At 33.3% G+C, this 23771-nt stretch overlaps 1 protein-coding gene across 10 annotated transcripts in view; it reads left to right on the top strand.

Annotated features, from left to right (window-relative positions):
- Nucleotides 1-22969, top strand: part of OSBPL6 (oxysterol binding protein like 6) — a 249239-nt gene extending 226270 nt beyond the window's left edge. For all 10 annotated transcript variants that reach the window (XM_031960403.1, XM_031960409.1, XM_031960408.1 and 7 more), the window contains 5 exons: nt 2970-3114; nt 5446-5590; nt 12237-12363; nt 16702-16824; nt 20269-22969. In XM_031960403.1, the coding sequence (XP_031816263.1) occupies nt 2970-3114; nt 5446-5590; nt 12237-12363; nt 16702-16824; nt 20269-20377 (649 nt within the window). In that variant the 3' untranslated portion in view covers nt 20378-22969. The remainder of the gene's footprint in view (nt 1-2969; nt 3115-5445; nt 5591-12236; nt 12364-16701; nt 16825-20268) is intronic.
- The last annotated feature ends 802 nt before the right edge of the window (nt 22970-23771 follow it).

Raw genomic sequence — 23771 nt, 5'->3', positions numbered from 1 at the left:
CCCCTTTGATTTTGTAAAAAAAAAAGAAAAGAAAAAAAAAAGCACTTTTAAATACTATTGGAATTGAAGAGACCTTTCTTATAATGTGGAATTTCTATTGATATTATTGTGGTATGACAGACAGCATGGTATAGTGGAATGGGGAGTTGGTCTTGGAGCCAGGAAATCCTGCCAAAGCAATGAGCATGTATTATGTATTAAGTGACTTCTATGTGCCAGGTACTGTGCTGAGTCCTAAAGACACAAGGAAAGGCAAAAAACACTCTCTGTTCCCTAAAAAATGGAAATCTAATGGAAGTCTAGTGGAAGAGACAACATATCCATGACTTTGCACAAACAAGATCTAGATAGAATAAAATGAAAATATTCTTAGAGGGAAGGCCCTAAGATTGAGAAAGACTGGGTAAGTCTTCTTGCAGAAAGCAAGATTTTAGTTGGGATTTAAAGGAAGACAGGGAAGTCAGGAATTGGAGAGGAAAGAGAAAAGCATTCCAGATATTATTAACAGTTGGCCAGAGAAAATGCCCAGAATAGAGATGTATATTGTGTTCAAAGCACAGCAAGCATTACAGTGTCTCTAGACTATAGAGTTTGTAGAAATAAGTAAGATGACTGGAAAATGGACAAGGGCCAGATTATAAAGAAAGATAGAAATTTACATTCAGACTATATGGAACTGGGCAAATCACTTAATTTCTTACTGTTCCAGACAGATCTGCAAAATTCTTAAGTCACAGAGGAGGTACCAACCTCCTCTGGTAGAAGGACTTTCCTCATCTGGGAATTTCATATACAAATAAAAATCATAGATCCAGGCCCTATCAAATTTGCAAATTTGATTGCATATACATGCAAATTGTATGCATATATACAAATTGTGTAACCATAGATAATGGTTATTATTCTCTTAAAATTTAAATTATTCAAACTATAAGTTGCAGGTTAATTATCATTGTCCATCTGGGAGGGAAATATCTCATGAAAGGGAGAAGCACTTTGCGAAATCTTAAAAGTGATGGCGGTGATGGTGATAATGATGTAAATCTAAATTGATTTTGAAGTGTGAATGTAATTCAAAAAAATTTTATTAAGTGCTAATCATACCCAAGGTGCTATGGATGCAAAGACACAAATTATAACTGTCTTCTTTCAAAGAGCTGGTCAAGTATATTGTAATGGGGGAAATGGGGTCCTTCCATGGATAGCTTGGGGTCAGTGGCAGCTCAGATTCCTTCCAGTCTTCAAATTCTGTGCTTTTGAGGTTTCATTAAAGCGAGGGAATTAACATGTTCGTGGATAAGCAAATACAATATTATTTAATATGAACAAAATAATTTTGGACATACAGAAAAGACATGGCATGGAAGGTTGAGTTGGGAAGAGATAATTTTAGACATGGGAAAAGTCTGAGCAAAGATACATGGATAAAAGTTTGAAGGTCATTTGCATGGAACAAACAGTAAATAGGCCTGTTTGCCTGGGAGTGGAGTGAGTAACGGGAAATAATAGGAATAGATAAATAGAAGTCAGATTGTGATAGGTTTTAAATGCCAAGGCGAATAGTCTATATTTGAATTTAGAGGAAGCCAGTGGAATTCTTTGAGCAAGGAAGTAACAAGATCAGATTTATGCTTTAGAAATATCAGTTAATGAACTACAGGAATTTTGGAGATCCAAGGCCCTAAAAGCATATACATTAAAATTCCTGTCCTAAGCACTTTGTGTTGGAAAGTAAAAATGACCACATCCAGCTTAACCAACAAGAATTAATTCATGTCCTATGGAGCATGGAAATGCATCTAGATCCGTCTAGTATCAATCCTATTTCTCCAGAAATATGTCCTGTTTTGACCCCTTTGTCCCTAAATGAACTGGAGATAGTTCCTGAGAACTGTACCTTATTTTGGAAGTCAGCCTACGGAAAACAAGCTGCTGCCACAGATGTCTGTCAGCACTACCTCTCCTAGTGGCTTTGAATAATTCATTTGTGTAGTTTTGCACTTTCTCTCCTCCCCTCCATTATTTCTAGCTTATTCACTGTTTGTGTCATACATTTGTATTAGAAACAGAATAGCATAGTAGGCATCGGGCCAGTGTCAAAATCAAAATATACTGGCTTTAAATTTTGTACCTGACATATACTAATTGTGTAACCATGGATAATTCACTTATTCTCTAAATTATTCAAACTATAAATTACAGGATTATTACCAGTGTCCATCAAGGAGGGAATTTCCACATCAATGTAATCACACATACATGTATACGCTTATGTATACAAGCATCTATATAATTAACTGTAGATGTTTAAATAGAAAACTTATGCACATGTAAATATATGTATATGTATGTCTGTATAGCTAACTGTATATAGATTTTTGTGCATATATAAATATATACTCATATGTACATATGTCTTTGTAGCTAATTTTATACATTGAGATAGCAATACTTTGTATAGATGTAAATACATAAATCAAGAATGTGTGATATAGTATTTGGTTGTGCATAACCTATGCATTGGCATATTGTGTGCATTATACTACGCCAATTCATTTATTTCAATTTGGAATAGTTGGTTTTTACTAAATTATGTAAATGTATGCAAATTCATGAGTGAGATGAATTCAAAGAGCTATAAAAACATACTTCCCCATATATTTCTTAGGGAAAAGCTATAACTTTACATTAGTCACTGAATTTGCAACAGTTTTATGGAATTATCGGGTAAAATCTGGTAAATTTATACTTTCCAAATAATCATTCTTATCTTATATATTTATGCATCAGAATCAGAAACTTAGAATCTATCGGAAAAATCACTGACTACTTAAAACCCTCCAAGGAGGAGATAACAAGAAGAAAAATAAGACAAGAGGAGTTTTGAAGGAGCTCAGGTTTACCTTCAGTGCATAAGTAGAGATGCCTGTGTGTTTCACTGGTTTTGTAGTAATACAATCTCTTTCTAGGTATGGAGATTACTACGTATGGAACAAAGTCACTACCTGCATTCATAACATCCTCAGTGGGAGGAGATGGATAGAGCATTATGGAGAAATCACTATTAGAAACACAAAGAGCAGTATTTGTATCTGTAAACTCACATTTATTAAGGTAAATAATGTGATTAGGGAATATAATATAAAATATGTCCTAAGGAAGAGACAGAACATTGAATATTAAAAACAGAAAGCTTATATATTTTGATTGGGTTTAATTGCTTAAAAATTAGCTTTTGCATGTACTTACTTTTCCCTAGAATCCATTTTTAGGTGATCATATCTATGATAACTAAGTTTATGAAGTCATTATCAACTTCTTAAATATTACACTTAAATGTAGTAATAAAATATATGCTAGTTATCAGTCTCTTACTATCAGTTTATCCCAACCATTGTGACCAACATGGAAAATTGATCAACAGAAATAGAACCTTGGCTTCAGGAAGGTGAGTTATTAAAATGACAAATGTATGAAGTATCCAAACACCCATAAAGGCATTCTTCCCTTCCTTCTGTCTGAATGGATTACCACAATTATTATGTATTTCTCCATGTGTCGACGATATATGCTACCTTAATATAGAGAATATACCTTTCATTTGTTTGAGCATTTTAAAATTATTGGGCTATTCCAGTATGGCACATAGTTATTGGCTTAATTTAAGACATATTTTTTTTTCAGTTTCTTGTCCTCAGCTTTAAATGAGTGTTTTCTTTCATTTTATGTATTTCTCTTTATCTTGAGGTAACTTTCTGAAATAACTACTGATTCTCCTGTTTGGTAGGGAACTCAGACTTAAAGAATAAGACTGTTTTAAATTAGGAGTATAGAACTGGCACTTTGCAAATATAGATTCATTCTATTCAGAAATATTTATTAAACACCTTCTGTGTGCTAAGCCACTTGCAGGGCTCTAACAATACAAAAACAAATGAAGCAATTACTGCTTTCAAGCAGGAATGAATGAGAAAAACACTTTGTAAATGTAAAAATAGCCTTGAACAGGACAGCAGGAGCAGCTCAAGGAAATAGGAAAATTCTTCTGCAGACAATGTCCCTTGAATTGAGTCATGGGGGAAGCTCCTGAGTTGTAGATGGGAAAGAAGAGCATTCCAGTTATGGAGATGACTAGTTCAAAATCCCAGATTGTTAGATTTGAAAGGGACCAATTCTCTCATTTTACAGAGGAGACAACTAAGGCCCAGAAATACAGATTTGCCTTTAAAATCACATGAAAAGTTAGTGACAAAATAATTATCTTGATTCCTAATTCATTATTTTTTCTGTTATGTGAATGAATCTGCATGTTCTAAATAGAGGGATTATTATTAAAAAAAAAAAAAAAACAATTGAGATATTTACCAAAATACTTTGAAAATGGGTTCTGAATGCATTTCTTTTTATGTTTCAAATACTGAAATTAAGCGAGTAGAGAAAGTATTTGACTGTAAGAAATTATTAATTTATTCATTAATATAGATCTCAATTCCTATAAGATATGAACTATATCATATTTATTACATAAGATAGGAACTATATCACCTTTGTTTTGTAATTTTAACCTATCTAAAGATGAACAGTAAATTATTATTTAAATGAGTAGAATAATATGTTGCATTAACTTCAGTCTATCTTTGCCATAGGCTAACCAGCTGGGCATGGGCAATTCAATTCAACAAGTGTTTTATTAAACATCTACTATATACCAAGTACTATCTAGAATTACACAGAAATTGGGAAAAAAAAAAAGAAAGAAAGAAAGAAACTTAAAAAGTACCTGCCCCCAAAGAGCTTCAGTTTTACTGAACAAGTCATAACTTTCATTCTCAGTTTCCTTAATAAACAGCCTCCTTGAACCTCAATTTACTTAGCTACTAAATGAAATTGTTAAATTAGATATCCTTGAAGTCTTTTCCAGTTGTAATCACGAATCCTAAAATGAGAAGAGTTTATTAGAAGTTCTTTAAGGTTTTTCTATTTCTAAAATTCCATTTTATTCTTCTCTTTTCTAAAATGTTCAGGTATTCAAATCATGTTCAAGTGTTTTTTTTTTTTTTTTTAGGGGATATATCTATCTATCTATATGTATGTATGTATGTATGTATAGTGGATGTATGTGTATATATGGATATATATATTTTTTAAAAACTTGTGTTAAACTATATATTTAACTAGTAGCCTGCCCCTTTTCTCTTTCATTTTCCAATTCATCAAACATTTGGAATGAACTGTGTAATTCCATATAAAGCATTCCTTTATATATATATCTTTTGAAATGGTCTAAGCATTAAGTTTTGCATCTAAGCAAATTTCTTTAGCTTTTATTAGAATGGGATAGGCTTTTTGATAAAGCCTTTCAACAAAACCTTTTGGCTTTAATAGTAATATCAATTTATAATGACATTAGTAAAATTAAGGCAGAGGGGTTGTTGTATTTTCTAGGTGAATTATTGGAATTCTAATGTAAATGAAGTCCAAGGGATTGTCATGGATCAGGAAGGAAAGGTAGTTCACCGCCTCTTTGGAAAGTGGCATGAAGGATTATACTGTGGCGTTCCACCATCAGCAAAGTGCATATGGAGGCCAGGTGAGACCTTCCCATGTATCCTTCTTTGTATGGTACTGGGAGGAAGGGTGCAAGAAAAATCACTTTAACAGTAGGATATAATTTGATGAAGTAATGTTGTCACATGACAAATAGACTTCCACTTAATTATTTTCTCTGTTAAAGGAGATGTCTAAAAATGTAACTAATCAAAAGTAAATGCAGTCACATATTTAGATAAATTTTGTAAGTTTGTATAGGAAAGACTCACATTTACTTGGTGTTTTTAACCCTTTTCCTCCCAGCAAACCCTATGAAATAATGAGTTTAAATATCAGGGTGCAGGACTTGGAACCTGATAGATTGCTGTTTGAATATCACCTTCAACAATTACTAGTCGTGTAATTTGGAGCAAATCATATAATTTTCTGAGTCTCAGTTTCTTCATCATAAGAGATTGATATTTATAGCATTTTCCTCAGGATTCTTGTAGAACTTGGAACTCAAATAAGATTGCGTCTGAAAAGTGGTCTGCAAACCTTAAAGTTCTTGATAAATGGCAAAGATTATTATTGCCATTTTATATATGGGGACAGCAAATGATTTAGAGGTTATGAGACTGCCCAGTTTCCTGTTCTTAATAATTACTAGAATTTATAGAACTAAGTTTTGTGATTCACTTGTATTACCTCATTTAATCCTCAGAAAAAATCCTGAAAGATAAATACTATATATTCCCTCTATTTTGCAGATCAGAAAACTGAGGCTTTGAGACATGAGTTTTCCATGGTCATATGGCTAGTTAGTGTCATCTATAAGATATGAACCTGGGAGTCCCAGGACTACACATTTTCCTCTATTTCAGACTGCCCTATTTCTTTATTGTTGCTATTAATCCCTAGAAAACATTACTATTTCTTAATTCTGATAGGTTTAGAAACACCAGCATGAAAGTTCTATTGGCTGCTATATTGCTACCTAATCTGTACTACGACAGTAAGAATATTCTTGATTAGGATCATTGGAAATGGGGGATAGATAGCAGTTAGATAAAATGTAAGTGAATTGGTCATTAGGATCTAAGAGAAGGAAAGGGAAGAAAAATGCAATGGAACCTAATACAGGTCTAAAATGGCTCAGGAAAATATTCTGTAATTGGAATTCCTTGATGCATTAGGATATAAATTATTTTCTACTGTAAATTTTAGCTACTTAATTCTGAATTCTAATTGAAACACTTAATAATTATATCAAAGTCACATAAAAATACATTTTTCTCTATTATTGAGTCCTTCCAATAAATCATAATAATACTTAGTAACTTAAATTTGCATAACATTTTAAGTTATTTAAAGGAGTTTTACTAATCGTTCAGCAGAAGTAGGCTTGTGTCAAGCCTTTATAGATTTTGGAAATAAACAGTTTTAGTAAATTCGTACCCAAATCAATGGGAGGTAGGAAGGGAGTGAAAAAAGAGAATAGTGGAAAGAGGAAAGAAGTTTTTAGATCTTACAAAAATCCTAAATTTCTTAAGACAAACATACAAATAATAATAGTAATAATTGCTTACACTTAATTTTTTTCAGGCTTACACACCGATTTTCTCATTATATTTCTGTGAAATAGTGTGAATACAAGGGAGAGAGACTACTAGAGCAGAATATTGTAGGCATTGTCAGAGTTGTTCACTGTGTTGGTATTTCTACTTTTTTTCTTTTCTTTCTTATAAGAATAGATTTATTCCAGAGGAATTAGATATTTCCAGAAATTACTAACAAATACACAGATATACATATAACGCACATGTGCACACACACATACACACACATACACACACACACACACACACACACACAAAATCAATAAAACTTTTTAAAAAATGTCATCCCTAAATTGTGAATCAAGGTCTGACTGTATTATACTTACTTCTCTTTCTCTAACAAAAGTTTTAAAATTGGATGATTATCTTTTTCTAGTAGTTCCAACCGTTTCTCCCTAGACAACTAATTTTTTCCTTGTTGGTAAGAAAGAAAAAACTAAATAGAAATTACCTTCATTGATTCATCTATATTTTAAAAAATGAACTGATTACTTTAAGCCAGATGAAGCTATCCTTAGGTATTCTGCCTGGGTCACAGAGAGTTCCAGCAGATATCCAAAATAACTGAAGTATCAGATGACTGTGTACGTGTCAGGCTTATGTTTAGTTTCCTAATCCTTGCCCATTTCCTCTGCAAGGTGGTCATTAATAAACTTTGGTGTCAAAATCCATTTTGTTTCTAACTCTGTTACTCTTCAACCAGATGCTTTCCACCATGTTTCTTTTTACTCTGTCATTCTATTGGGATTCAAGGGCACCTAAAAATGTTGTAGTTCAAGGGTTCCAGATCATTGTCACAAGATGTCTCAGAAGAATTTGCAGGCTCAGACCAATGCATCTCCAAGTCAAGGACAAAGGTTATTTTACTTGTAATGCCAGTTAAAGTGGCCTAAATTCTAAAAGAGGAAGATAGCAGGGAACAAACAGGTAAATTATAGGGAAAAGTGAGAGAAATAGTTGAGGAGTGGTCAAGATATTACTCTTCTCTGATTCATTCCCTATCATACTCCCCCACACAATGTCTCAAATCTTTTCTTTTCAGAATGGGTAGGGGGAAGGATAACCTTCTGGAGGTGTGTTTTTAGGTCTGAAACGTCACTAGGTCTGGTGGTAGACATCCAATTTTGTACTGCACCTACATTAACTTTAAGCACTTCATTTTTGATGCTCATTAGCTTCAAGCATCTCATTATCATTGAATAGCAGGCTGTTATCTGACAGCCAGTGATCTTTTGGACACACAGCATCTTGGTGGTACAAGGTAAACTAAGGCAAAATAGCTTAAGAGAGGAAACATATACTACATCATTTCCAAGGCTAGATAATTGGGGAGTTATTACTACATCAATTTTTGGATGGTCTTGAATGAATATATATATCTCTCTTCTTGATAAACAATGATGCTTTGTCTCTTAAAAGGAGATGAAAAATGAAGTGAAAAAGTGGAAGCAGTGAGTATGCATTATATATAGAATTTTCAGGGAGTTTAATTGAGAACAGTAAGGAAGACATTAACTTATAGCTTGAGATGATAAGATCAAATGAAGGTTAAAGAAGTTATGGCTATATTAGATTGGACATTAAAGAGAAGAGAATTGCAGGGACAGTCTCTTAATAGAAGATGGAAAGGAATTGGATCAAAAATGCAAATAGTCAAAGGATATAAACAGTTTTCAGATGATAAAATTAAAGCCATCTATAGACATATGGGAAAATTTTCTTAATCACTATTCATTAGAGAAATTTAAATTAAAACAACTCTGAGGTACCACCTTATACCACCTTACACCTTTCAGATTGACTAAAATGACAGGAAAAGATAATGATAAATGCTGGGGGAGTATGTGGAAAGATTGGGACACTAATACATTGTTGGTGGAATTATGAACTGATCCAACCATTCTGGAGAGCAATTTGGAACTGTGCACAAAGGGCTATAAAACTGTGTATTTCCTTTGACATAGCAGTGTTCTACTAGATCTGTTTCCCAAAGAAATCATAAAAAGGGAAAAGGACCCACATGTGCAAAAATGTTTGTAGCAGCTCCTTTTGTGGTGACAAAGAATTGGAAAATGAATAAATGCCCATCAATTGGAGAATGGCTGAATAGTTATGGTATATAAAAGTAATGGAATATTATTATGCTGTAAAAATGATGAACAAGCTTATTTTATAAAGGCCTAGAAAGATTTGCATTAACTGATGCTGTACGTGAAACAAACAGAACCAAAAATGTACACAGTAACTGCAAAATTGTACAATGATCAACTGTGAAAGACTTGGTTCTTCTCAGTGGTTCAGTGATCCAAGGCAGTCTCATTAAACTCTGGATAGAAAACACCATCTGAATCCAGAAAATTATGGAGAATGAATGTAAATCAACACATGCTGTATACATTTCTTTTTTTGTTTTTTCTCCTCTCCCATAGCTTTTCCCTTTTGTTCTGATTTTTCTCTTTCAACCTGTTTCATAAGGAAATGTGTATCAAAGAAGTTAATATACACACATAACCAGAAAAAAATAAAACAATTTTTTAAAAGAGTGCAAATAGGAGGGTTTGACTTTGGAAGTCACAGACCAACTTTTCCTCTAAGACTGGTACATATGATTACAGAAGAGATACTTTTGAAGAGTTTTGAGATAAGAAGTAGGGAAGATAAGAGATCTTAATGATAAATGGTCTCAGTTTTATGTGTGTTTTTTGTAAAGCTTGAGGATAATAATTTCTTCTAGGAGAGAATGGTGTAGGTAATTTGAGTAAAGAAAAGATGAAACACTGTGAGAGGAGTAGGTAGTAAATCAGGAAATAGGTAATAAAACTGTAGTATTGGATATAGTGAGTACAACTGTGTGACTCACTAAAAGCATGCATTTACAGAAGTTTTCTTATTGCCCATATAGTTACAAAAGTCTTTACCCATAAAACTTCAATTTTTTTTTCTTCCTTTCCCAGCTACTACCATTTCTAGCATGTAGTCAGAGTTAATTTAGCTTCATGAAGATTTGCTCCTTTTTGTGGTTTAATTTTTAATATATTATTTAGATAACTAAAAATAGGTGTTATCCAATATCTTTTTTCGCATATTTTGGTTTTGTAAAATGAGAGATAGTAGAATATAGTTGATAAAGTACTAAACTTGAAGTTAGCAATTCTCATGTCTCATTAGAAGGAAAGAAAAAAACAATCACTTATTAAGTGTCAACTATGTACTAGATGTTGTGCTAAGCACTCTACAAATATTTAATCATTTGATCCTCACAACAACTCTGGAAAATAAATGTTACTCCAATTTTACAATTGTGGAAACTGAATCAAACAGGTTAAATGACTTGCACAAGATCACACAACTAAGTGTCTGAGGCTGAATTTGAACTCATGTCTTCTTGACATGAAGGTTCAGTGCTCTAATCATCTCGCTGTCTAGGACAAGTCATTTAATTTCTTTAAATCTCAGTTTCTTATCTGTAAAATGGAAATAATAATAGCACCCACTTCACAGAGTGACCCGGTGAGAATCAAATAAAATGATGCTTTGTAAACCAACCTTAAGGCACTATATAAATGTAAGCTCTTATTTTGATAAGAGGTATTTGCATTTCAAGAATGCAGCAAAAATCATGCTATTCTAATTGACACTGAGTGTAATACTCTAAGTTATCTCAATTCTAGTAAGAGTTCTATTAAATTTAATTACTATAAACAACTTCATTATTCTTATAGAATCCTAATATAATAATTGAATTGAAAAATACTAATATCAGAATCAGTTTAAAAAAAAAACAATTACTTATTTTGTCACAGTAAATCCATAACTTTATGAGTTTGCACATCAATTTGAGTAATTTTCAAATTGGCAGTGAAGTTTCCTGAGAGTCATTAGTAAGTTTTATATTTTCTGTTGGGAAGGTAGTTAAAGTATCAACACAAACTCATAAAGATTGCCATGTTTTTTGCTTCGCTATAATACTGCCAAGGAAGCCTTTTTAATAAAGATAATTATATTGGCTTTTTTTTTTTTTTTTTTTTTTTTTTTTTTTTTGCACAAACACATTGAATTTTAAAAGAAACATGATGGAATGGTTTAGCCAGTATGTTCTAAAACAGTGTATTAGGAAATCCAGATTTTTGTCAGTTTATTAATATAATTTATTTTAAAATCTTCATTTTATGATAATCATTATGAAATTACAAAATAGAGTTCCCAAAGTGAATTTTTAAAGACTTACACTTTCACAGGTCTTGACTGAATTAATCACTAAGTTTAGTGTCTAAAATGAGGTCTATCAAATCAAGTTTACAAGCATTTATTAAGCACATGCATTGAGTCAGTCCCTGGGCTAACTGATGGGAATCCACAAATGAAAACAATTCCTGCCTTCAAGGAGGTTTCAGTCCATTTCAGGAGAAAATATGCAAACATCTAAGTCCTTAGAAGATAGAAAGATAATCAAATTGGGAAAACTCTAACATTGAGAGCAACTTGCTGTATTTCACCTAAATTAGATCACATTGTAGTTTAGTATCTAGTTCTGGATAACATCTTTTAAGGAAGGACTTTGACAAACTGGAGTTTATCCAAAGCAAGTCTAATAGGATAGTGAATGTATTGAAAACTATTCTACACAAGGATTAGTTGAAGGAAGGGAATATTTGACTTGGAGAAGGGAAGCTTTAGGAGGACCATGATAGCTGAATTTAATTATTAGAAAAGCTAGCATGTGAAAAAGAAATTCAACATATTCCACTTGCTTCCAAAGAACAGAACTAGGAACAAAGGATAGAACTTATAGAGACACATATTTAGGCTCTATGTATAGAAAAACTAATGATACAAAAGTGAAATTGGCTGAATTGGGGTGGTAGTGGGGCCCCAATCACTGGAGGTCTTCAAACAGGCTGCTTATCTCTTCTTGAGGAAATTCAGACATAGGATGAGGTCTCTTCCTACTCATGATTTCAATCCCAATATGTTCATGGTTATATAAAGAGATCACATTACTCGATAGCAATTGTTTATAGTAATGAATGGCTTGGGGTTTTTCTTAATGTTTATTAGCAAAATTTTATTTTGTTGAATTTCCTTCAGGTTCCATGCCAACTAATTATGAGCTCTACTATGGCTTTACAAGGTTTGCTATTGAACTCAATGAATTAGATCCTGTCCTGAAAGATCTTCTTCCTCCAACGGATGCTAGATTCCGGCCAGATCAAAGGTAAGTTTTAAGATTTTTAAATGATTTTGTTAAAACCATTGTAGGATCTGCAATAGTTACCGAACCATTCTTTTCCTTTGATGATTCAGCAAATATGTTTTGAATACTTCTATATGCAAGACAGTATTCAAACTAATGAAAACAGAAGCCTCTCTGTTGTGATATACTAAATTTCTTACTTATCTAATTTACAAAAAAGACCAAACCCTTTCTGTTGTCTTTAGCTTTTATTACCACCTTAATTTATGTTGTTTTCATATTCCAGCCTCTATGTTTAGAGGATCATACCAGTTTTCTTCTCTTCTACTTGCCCTTGTGTCCGTTTTCTGCATATGTAATTCTAATATCTAAGTTGAGTGATGAGTTCCATGGACAGTCACATCAGTTGCTCTCAATAATTGATAGGCACAATGGATAGAGTGGTGGGCCTGAATTCAGAAAGGCCTGAGTTCAAATCCAAAAGCCTCCAACAAATAATTTAACCTGTTTACATCAGTTTTCTCAACTATAAAATGAGTAATAATAGTACTTACTTCCCAGAATCAAAAGAGGTACAACAATACTTATAAAATAATAACTTGTCTACCATGACATAGTAGACATTTGATAAATGCTTTTTTCCTTCCTCCATTTTTTTTCTTATTCATGAAAATTTCTTCAGAATATCATTTGTAAGAGTTTCTTATTCATTCAAGTTTGATTTCCCTGTTAGAATCATAGAATATGATCCTACCTATCCTTTCTCTGAATCTTTTGAAATCTATTCTCCCCTAATCTAGAATGACTATTAATCTGTTCCCTGTTTCCCTCTCCTTTTTTGTCACCATCTTGAAGATATACCTGTCACTTCCTCACAAAGTTCCCATCATTTCTGCCTCTGCCACCATTTCTTCTTTGTTACTGAAAACTAATTCTAAAAGAAAGTCTCCTTCTTAATATTGTCTTCATCATTTGAAGCATAAAGTTATTATCAAAAAAAAAATTAACTGTTTTACTTTTTGTGGACAAAGTACTCTGACTAGCCAGTACCTCGATATCATTTTTGTTGTTTAGTTAATTTTCAGTCATGTCCAATTCTGACAACATTTGGGGTTTTCTTGGCAGAAATACTGGAGCAGTTTGCCATTTCCTTCTCCATTTTATTTGACAGATGAGGAACTGAGGCAAACATGGTTAAGTGACTTACCTAGGCTCACACAGCTATTTATCACATATCCATGTAATGCTTATGATTTATTTTCCAAATATCTCATTTATTTTCTTCCTCCTCTTCCAGTAATCAGAAGTATATGCTACAGACAATATTGCTCTTGTTTTTGCTTCTATTCATCTTTGCCCAAATGTTCACCATGATGACCACCTCTCTTTTTCTGTATTCCCCCACATGAATGTATTTTAATACCTATGATTCTTTGCAACCCTTTTCCCTATTCTATTACTTTTGAATAAAGTTATACCCTTCCCCAGGCATTTTCCTCAATAACAGTCTCTATCATATATCAGAGATCTCTTTAAATTCAAATTTGCCTTTTTATGTTAGGCTTTCTACTTCCCCTTGCTTGTTACCTCTGTTTTGTTCACCTGTTTACAGATATCTCCCAGCATAGGTTTCATTGCTTAATCTTTTCTTAGATGTTGACTCATGTGAATTTTAGGTTATGCTCAGGGCTATTCTATCTTATGAATACTCTGTAGCTTAGTAACTATACAAAAGTAATTTTCTCCTTCCCTCTTTTGAATTAAAAATCCATTTGGTTTAGATTTGAAAAACTATGGAAAATTCATTCTCAAAAGCTTAGTGAGAAACCTGTCATTCTGATATGTTAAACTGTAGTACAGAAATTCCAATCCCAACATCAGACTTCATCTTCACAGCTCTTCTCAAATCTTCTTTTCTGTTCTGAAGTCCTTGCCTTCAGTCAGCTATAGCAATTAAACCACTGGGTGCCACTAATGTCTTTTTGGATAAGGTTTCATAATCTTTGACCATTCTTTCTAGATTCCTTCTGGCAATGTCACTTGTACCCGCATTAGTAATTGCTTCCCTAATCCTGATATTTATATTTTGAATTACTTCCTTTACAAAATATTATATATTTATATTTTGCCCTTGTTTTTGAAATTTTAACATTTTTAATATCACCATTAGAATTTTTATTCACTCTTAATTTTGTGCCCATATTTCTCCTTCCTAATTTATTCATATATACTTTGCTTTTTTTGCCCATCATTCTGTATTTTTTTTAAAGTCCTCTCATAAAGAGTTTTTTTAACCACATTTCCTGCTAACCTTTCTTTTTTACAGAATTTATTATGTTCCATATATTCTGAAGGTAGGAAAAAATGTCTCAGCTTCTTTCTATCTTTTTTTTCACATAAATTTAATTTTGAATGAAAGGAGTCCAATAGGATTTCTTTGCAGTGATAATACTAAACCTCCATCAATCAGTGGAAGATGGACATTCTTTTTTTAAATAACCAATTCCATATTCCTTATTTATCCACTATAGTGTCTAAAATCTTTTGGCGGTCATCCAAATCATCACTTTGTCAAAGAAATGTCTCCTGATGCCTTTCAAGCTCATTTCCTCTTGGTCAGGCCTCAGTGGAGAGGGAGAACAGCTGGCTATCTTGTCCTATAATGGCACTTGCGGATGCTTGGCACAACCTTATGTGTAACAAGTGCACTTTGATAAGAACAAAGAGAATGCCTTTTGACTTTGCGTCCTTCAACAATATTCACGAGAATTTAAAAAAAAAATTTTCTTGACAAAAGTTCTTTTTTTCTTTGTTTCTTTTTTTTTTTTTTTTTTTACATCAATCCAAATTTCCTATCTTTTTTAAATTTCTAGAATCCTAAAATAGACAGATGAGCCTGTTAAGGGCCAAAACATCTTTCATTCCTACCTCTAATGTGATTCTGCACAAGTGCATTTTCTATTTCATAGTAAAAAGGATTTCTGGAAAATTATGGGAAAGTCTAATTTTGAGAAATCAAATCAACTCATTTTGTGAGCTTATAGAAAATATATTATCTTTTAGATATAAAAATATATAAAATAAATAGAAAAAACAAATTATATTTACCTTTTAATTGGCTGCAAGTTTTTTTTTTCCTTCTCCCACCTCTACTGTCAGTCCAAAAAATAAACACAAGTTCACAGCAAAACTGGTTATCCAAAGAAACCTTGTGGTGATTATTTTTGTAAAGCAAAACTATATTTGTAGTGTAAATAACTATCGGCTTATTTTTCTCATTTAGAGTTTTATATGGGCATGGTAAAATGGCCTTTCTCACTTATTGGAAGAAGGGAAGAATAGATTGATAATTTATTTGATCATTTGCTAGTTAAGAAAGTATATAGAATGATATATTCATGAGTTATATGAGACAAGGTAATCTAGTTCAGCTACCTTATATTATAGAGGGATAAACTAAGGCCATAGGAGGTTAAATATCTTGACCAAGGACATACAAGTAGTGTTTAGAGGTAGGATTTGAACCTACATCTTCATTTTACTCTTATACATTGCTCTCCTGGTTTCAGTTAGGACAGGGATAAAGAAAGAAAAATTGTAATGGGTGGAATTTAGATTGCATAGGAAAGAATTACTTATTCAGTTTATATTTTGAATTTTGAATTTCAAGAATTTTTAAGTATTATCAAGAAATGATGATCTTTGCAAGACTGAATTTGTATTACCTGTAGGAGTTCTACATTTTTATCCCTTGATGTTGAGGTGATGAGACAAGATCCAATAAAAAGTTTCCAATAGTATTGAATCTGTGTGTATGTGTGTGTGTTTGCATGCATATCTTTGTATATATGTATAATCTCATAAATGATACAATATCTAGTATTAATAGCAACAAAGAAATTGTAAAGACTGGAGGGTGTGAGGGCAGCTAGACGGTACAGTGGAAAGAGTACAGGACATGAAATCATCAACCTGAGTTCAAATCTGAACCCAGATACTTACTAGTTGTATGACTGAGCAAGTCACTACCTTGTTTGCCTCTGTTCTTTATCTATAAAATAGCCTGGAGAAGGAAATAGCAAACTACTTACTTTGCCAAGAAAAACCCAAATAGGGGCACAAAGAGTTGGAAATAACTGAAAAATAACAATAATAAAGGATATTTTAATAAATTAGAATTCTGTGATGTTTTTTACTCATAATAATCAAGATAATTATTTTTATGCTGTGGATTAAATTTTAGTTCCCACCTTATGTAAGAGAATTATTATTTTATTAATACATATGGCATATATCAAATTATTTTACTCCTATCTTAATGTGGTATATCTTCTGAAAAATAAACTCTTCTGTGCTTAGGTTTTTGGAAGAAGGGAATTTAGAAGCAGCAGCTGCTGAGAAGCAAAGAGTAGAAGAGCTTCAAAGATCTCGAAGGCGATACATGGAAGAAAATCACCTGGAACATATACCAAAATTTTTTAAGTGAGTCAGTCCATTTCTATAATCAGCTAACTAGTAGTGAATAAAAATAAGAACACTATGGTAATAGGAGAATGTCAAAGGAATCAAGTTCCTTAAAAGAGAAAATGTTGCTTCCTGCTCAGGAAGCACTAAAGAAATCTTGGTGTTTGTGAATACTTTGGATAACTAATCCTGATAATGCTAAGCCAGAGTCTGATTCTCTTCTTTTTCACTCTGAATATGGAAGATACTTATGAATTCTTTGCAAATCTAAAAAAAGTGAGGTCATACCAGGATATTTTTGTTTAGTGATAAGATACTCTGTAGAGAAAGTATCACCCTTCATCCATTCTTGTTAAGAAATTTGAAACTCTTCTTCTTTCAACAAGAAATTCCCCATGACCTGATACATAAATTATGAATATATACCCCGTTCCAATTACAGAACTGTCTAAAAGTAGAATGGACTGCCCAAATGGGCAAGGGATTTCCCTTGTGTTAGAGGTCTTCAAGGAAAGACTTTATGACCTCTTGTCATTGCTTATAATAGGCATTCTTGTTCATGTAGCAATTGGACTAGGTGGCCCTTTGAACTCCAGCATTCATTATATGAATACTATCTTTGAAATCCATTCCATTGGGATGAAAATTACTATTAAACAATGAGAGGATGTTCATCACTGCTGGGCTTTTCTGTTGGTCACATAGATTGACAATTGTTGCATATTCTTTTCAAGAAAAATCACTGTAGAGACAGTAATTAATCTAAAGGGTCAAAGATCTTGTGCGTTACATTAAGGCAATGTCGATTTTAGGGTTATCATTTCCTGGCTATTTGCTTTAAAACATTTTAACCCCTAATGGATTTGTTCAAAGTTCTTCATTCTTTATAGACCTGGTTTTGAATAATAGTTATAATAACAATGATTAGATATTTGCATAAAAATGTTTTTGCCAAATCCTTTTTCTCACCTACATTCCCTGAAGTAGGTGATATGACTCTTCTCTTTTATAAATGAGAAAATTGAGACACAAAAAATTATGTGACTTGAACAAGATTATACTGCTTAGTGGGAGATCCAGAGGCTCCTAGTCAGGTCCTCCAGTGTCAAACATTAACATTGCTTCCATTCCCTTATCTGAATTGGGTTCAACGAATTCTAACATCCTCCTAGCTCCAAATAAATCATTGTTTTAATTCTGATTTTAAATTCTTCCTTCTTATTTGAAACATTTAATAACTAAAAAAATAACATTTGACCTAGCACATAGTAAGCATTTAAAAATTCTTAGTGACTGATTGATTGTGTTATCAAAATTAGGATTAAAAAAAAAAGTCATTGAGACATGAAAGCAAATCAAATTTAAATCACATTGTTCTTTTATTTTGATTTCATCCTTATTAGATTTAAATTGACACACACCTCCACCCCAAACTACTTCTTTTTTCTTACTTATGGACTTCTTGCTTTAGAATAAAGAAGAGAATTAATGAGTGAAAAAGAGATCAAGAACCCAGTTAAGTAATTGATCACTTACCTAGACTAAAAACAGTTATTTTTTGTGCTATTTTTCTTGCACATTTTGGCATCAGATCCTTAACAATGATTTTTATGTCTCAGGAATTGAAATATACTCAGAAAGGAAAGAAAATGATTGAATGTATATTTAATTGAAATATAATTTGTAAATTATTCTCATAATTTCAAGGACCTCCTTGAATTCTCATATGTACTGTGAAAAAATTACCCAAATCGGGGGAGGGAGGAAAGGAAGGATGTTATTTCCTTTTTGACTTAGATTTTACTTAAATACTTTTTTCAGTATATTCATCTTTGCCTAAAACCCTCAGCAAGAATTTGGTTTTCTAATGTGCATGAAAAGTCATACTTCTCGCCTGCCTAGACTTCCCCCCCTGGAGCTCCTTCTATGTTTGGTGGTAGCTGAAATGAGTCTGAGGATGGGTTCACAGCTGGTTTCCTTTTACTCCCTTACTACATGTATAACTTGTAAATCCTGACAGCATGAAGTCCTTCTGTTCTGTACAACCTTCCTTTTAAAGCTGGGTCTTGAATTTCGGGGAGTATTTTTCCCTTCCTTCTCATCAGTCGAAACTCAGGAATAAGATCACAAGTTCAGAAACAACTTCTTTCCCTTCTTCCTTATCTCTGGCCGGGGGTGGGGTGGGGGTGGGGGAGATGATGTTAAAAGGAGGATAAAATCTCAGTTTAAATGCTTCTCATTTTAAATTTTAACTTGGCAACTCCAGGCAGATTACATCACTTCTCTGGACATCATTGACTTCATCTGTAAAATGGAGACCATCTAAATAGATGGTCTCCAAGCTTCCTTCCTTGTTTTTCCATGCATAAAATATTCATTTTCCAACTCAGAACATGTTCATTGGCTGTCATCTGTAACTGAAATGCTCTCTTTATCTCTATTGCCTGGTTTCCCTAGCTTCTTTTAAGTCCCAGCTAAAATTTTATCTTATATAAAAAGCAATCCCCCATTTTCCTTAACTCTAGTGCCTTTGCTCTGAGACTATTCCAAACAGGTTGTCTGAACACATCTTGTCTGTTTCCCTCTTTAAACTGTGAGTTCCTTGAGAGTTGGGAGGACTGGTCTTTTGGACTTTTTGATGTATCCCAAATATGTAGCACAGTGTCTAATACATAATAGGAGCTTGATAAATTATTGGGCTTATTGACTTGAATTCCCTTTCAGCTTCAATACTCTGTGATTTAAAAAAAAAAATTCAGATTCAACTGTATCATAAACTCACTTTGTCTCTGCCTGCTCCAGATTATTCCAAATTAGTAAAGAAGTGATGAATAAGTAGTAATTAGTGCAAATTAATGAGTAATAATTCATCTAGCCCAGAAGGCCATAACATAATTGTGTATCTTTGATAATGCTTAAAATCCTGTAGTTTTAAAAGACTTTGAGGAAGGCTTCCAGCACATCATGTGGACTCTCTTTGGCCAATTTGGAGGAGATCATGGCCCAAAGTAGAATAAGATACCCAGGCGTGATGAAGCTGTGATCTGCATGGTTGGAAAGAATACCCATATTAATGAGATCGTAATTCTGTTAGCATATTGAGACCCAGCTGGAGTCCTGCAGAAAATGGGAATTTAAAAATCCACTTTGAAGTGTTAGCCAGATGGTTTCCCACTTGAATTATTTTTCCTTTGACATGGTTATGAACACAACAACAGTGGGGATGTGCTAATGCAAAAAATAAATAGTGACCATGACTTTGCAAAGTACAATTGACCAAGACTACTCCAACTGAGGTGTGTAAGATAACCTATATAGCCAGTAATATCAGTTTTAATAAGTTTCATCGCTACAAAAGAAAATCAAGTCTTGTTTGAATGCCTTGCAACACGTCAGGCGTTTAAAAAATATTTGGAATTGAGTTGAATTGAATCTGATGTGAATTTTTTTCTGTTTTCACAGAAAAGTCATTGATGCCAATCAAAGAGAAGCATGGGTTTCTAATGACACCTATTGGGAACTTCGAAAGGAGCCTGGCTTTAGCAAAGTAGAAAGCCCTGTACTCTGGTAACCCAAGACTATAGATCTGAGTACACATATCACACTCTGAATGAATAAATAACTATGCACAATGATGTTTCTTATAGCTAAGCGTGGTTTGTGGGTCTACAGAAAACTTACCATTTGCTTTTCTATTCATCTTTATAATGGACTTTCAAAAGTGCATTAGACCAGGCCCCTGACCACTTTGGGATTTTTTCTGTTTTGCTGCAGCCATACTCCTTAAAACGTCCTCACCCTTGAAACGCAGAATAAAGGGAGCAGATAAAAGTAATCCAAAGTCCGAAGAGCTTGTAAAGAAAAAAAAAACTGTACCTGGTGCTTAAAGCCAACCTCGAGAGTTCAAAATACTATGTATAAATGTATAAAATATGAATTTGGTCATTCGCTTGGAAGAGCCATGATTATATACTATAAACTCCTGGATCACAGCTCTGGGTCAGTTCAGGCTTGACGTTTGTCTGTCCTGTGATGTGACATGCTTGTGCTGGCCTTGTTAAGCAACAGTGGCAACAACAACAAAACATAATGCTTTGGGAAACCTGTTCCATTCATACACCATTGTTCATGCCTTAAGAAATGTGAAGTTGTAAAATAAATCATTTTAAAATGTATGCTCTTAGGCTGGTGTGAAGAACAGCTCTTTTTGAAGTATGATAGGATCTCCAATTAGGGGGTCAAAGCAGTCCCATAAAGGAGCATAAATGGGTAACCACATGGCAAGGAGAAGCAACAGAGCTGGCTCTTTGGTGAGATGGATGCTGGGGTTGGGATCCATCAGCAGAGAAACAGAAAGCTGCATCTGGGTTGCTAGTTAAGAAATTCCTATCCTAAAATAACCTTCTCTGAAAAATAATCCCTGCTGGTCTTGAAATCACAGTGAACCCATTTAGTGGACAAAATCTAATTTGCATACTTTGCAACAGTGTTAAGAAATCTTTGAAGGAGAACCTGGAGGACGTGAATAACTCTTCAGGGCTCTATAGTACTATAATCTTAACTGTCATTTTTATGTAAGGCACAGAGGAGATTTAATTACATAGATTTAGAGCTGGGATTTGTCATCATATTGCTTGCCAACCTCCTGACTCCCTCATCCAGGATCCCTAGATAATTTTCAGTAGGAACAGGAAGAGGAACACCTACCTATTAGCATTAATAACTGCTTATTTGTGTTGTCTAAATGAGTGCTATGCAAAACTGTGTTCTATGTTTTCCATTAAGTGATTCTGAGTTTGTTTGTTGTTTTTTTTTTTTCAGGGAGGAAATAAGATTTTTGTTGGTAGATGGCCATTTATTTATCAAGCACTTAAGAGCTTGTTTTTTTTTTTTTTTCCAACTCTGAAAGAGGAATGGATCAAGGAAATCATCGCTTACCCCAAAAGTGGCCATACCTGTATTTTGCATAATTTAGGGCCTGTTTTTCCACTACCACCCACAGGGGAAGGTTAAGCAGGCAACTTGCATCAGTATTCACAGTTTGTTTTGCATGTAAATGGCAAAAATTAATGCCTGTATGAAAATCTCAAGAGATTTTCTTACAAAAGATCTACATATACACTCATATATTTATTCTTAGTTAGAGCCCTATAATTGGGCTACAACTGTTATCTTAAACTGATAACAAGATCATTAAAATTTTACTTGTTTAATCACTCATAGTGATTCTAGTATTTATCACACCCAACAAAAAAGTCAAGACTTGAAGAAAAAAATGTATATTCCATTCTTTAGATAACACCTGTTTCAGGAGTAAAAAGAAAATTCTAATGAAAGCATAGGTAAAAGTGATAGAATCTTTCATAGGCTAACCAGTTTAGTTAATATGGCTAGACAGGGCACAAATTCAGGGCTTCCTGTTTAATCTGATAGGAACAAAAATAGGGTAAAGCTTTACATTCGTTTGTATAAGGTATGCAGACCATATTAAGTTAGCAAATAACCAGATTTTGGCATTTCCCTTAGACCACATGAATTTTATCTCCTTCCCACTTTCCCAATTATCCCCATTCCACCTCTGTGGGTAGTTCTACCCACGGGATTACATGCCTTCTTCCATGCTCAACCCACTCCTCTGTCTGTCCACACAGCTTGCTAAGGCGTATGCTTTTAAACAGAATCCTCTTGACCTCTTCTTGTGAAAACAGCTGCTGACCTCCTGTAATTAATGTTTGAAGCTTCTTTCTCCTGCCCTTAAGAGTACCTCCTTGAAGTCTCTCGTAACACAGTCCAACCATAGGGGAAGTGTTGTACAAAATAAGTGGTTATTAAAGACATGGTTGCAGAAAAGTAATGCAGGAGATAGCTTGATGAGGCAGTTTGGGAAGGATAAATAGAAATTTGCCATATTATAGAATTAAATCAGAAAGAATAAAACTTCTGTGGAGGGTGTGGAGTCTGAGATGGTAAAAGATCATTTATTAGAAAATAGGTTTTGATTTTACATCTGGCAGAAGCTAGCTTGATGGTCTCCAATTGGAACTGAGGATATGAGAAATAAAACACATACACACACACAGACATTTAGAGTTTTCAAGTCCACCAGGCTTACACTACAAATTACATATACAAGTTATTTAACATCTCAATACCCCAAACAATTCGCTAAGATAATTTAAAATTTGCAACAGTGGAGGGAATTTAAAATTTAGATATTAGATATTCTACAAACTGTTGAAATCCCAGGTCTAAACACTCTCTCATGCCCATTTAAAAAAAAAAAAAAAGATATTCAGAAACCTATATGACTTAATTTTTTTGAAGTTTAGACTTGATCAGACTGTCATTTAAAAATGTTCAACAAAGTTTTTAGAAAACATTAAATATTGTAAATGCTGGAATTGGTATTTGCATTTACATTTCCCTATGGTTCGTTTTTCATATATTATTTGTGCAGTGCTTAAGTAACTATAAAGTTTCTTATCTTTAGATTTTTTATATAGTAGTTTAACTGAGACTTTCTAACAGCAAAAATAGATAATAATATTGAACAGTTGTTTTGATAAAAGCCTAAATTGGTTTCTGGAATTGTTACCACTCTGTATGCCTATTTTGCTATCAAAAGACCTCTGTGCATACAGACTGGGACTTCTAGTAGTATTGTATTATCCCAGAGATTTGTTTATCACCTCTCCTCTCATTATTTCTAGTCATTAAGGAGAGCAATAACAAATAACTATGACCCTATGGCTCTGGTTATGAATGTGCAAAATAGGTCAGTGGTACAGCTCAGCAAGGAGGCATCAACAGAAGCAAAGTATTTTACGGCATGGATATCACTGCCTAGCATGTGAATTTGCTCTCTAATAAACTAGTTCCTTTAAAGATGACATTTTTTTTATTAAAAAGGATTATTTCCCCAGATTGAAAGACATATTTCCTATTACAAATCCCAAAACACTTAT

The sequence above is a fragment of the Sarcophilus harrisii genome, chromosome 3 (assembly GCF_902635505.1).
Source record: "Sarcophilus harrisii chromosome 3, mSarHar1.11, whole genome shotgun sequence".
Taxonomy (NCBI): domain Eukaryota; kingdom Metazoa; phylum Chordata; class Mammalia; order Dasyuromorphia; family Dasyuridae; genus Sarcophilus; species Sarcophilus harrisii.
The sequence above is the reverse complement of the archived record's forward strand: the minus strand, read 5'-3'. Positions and strand labels throughout refer to the sequence as shown.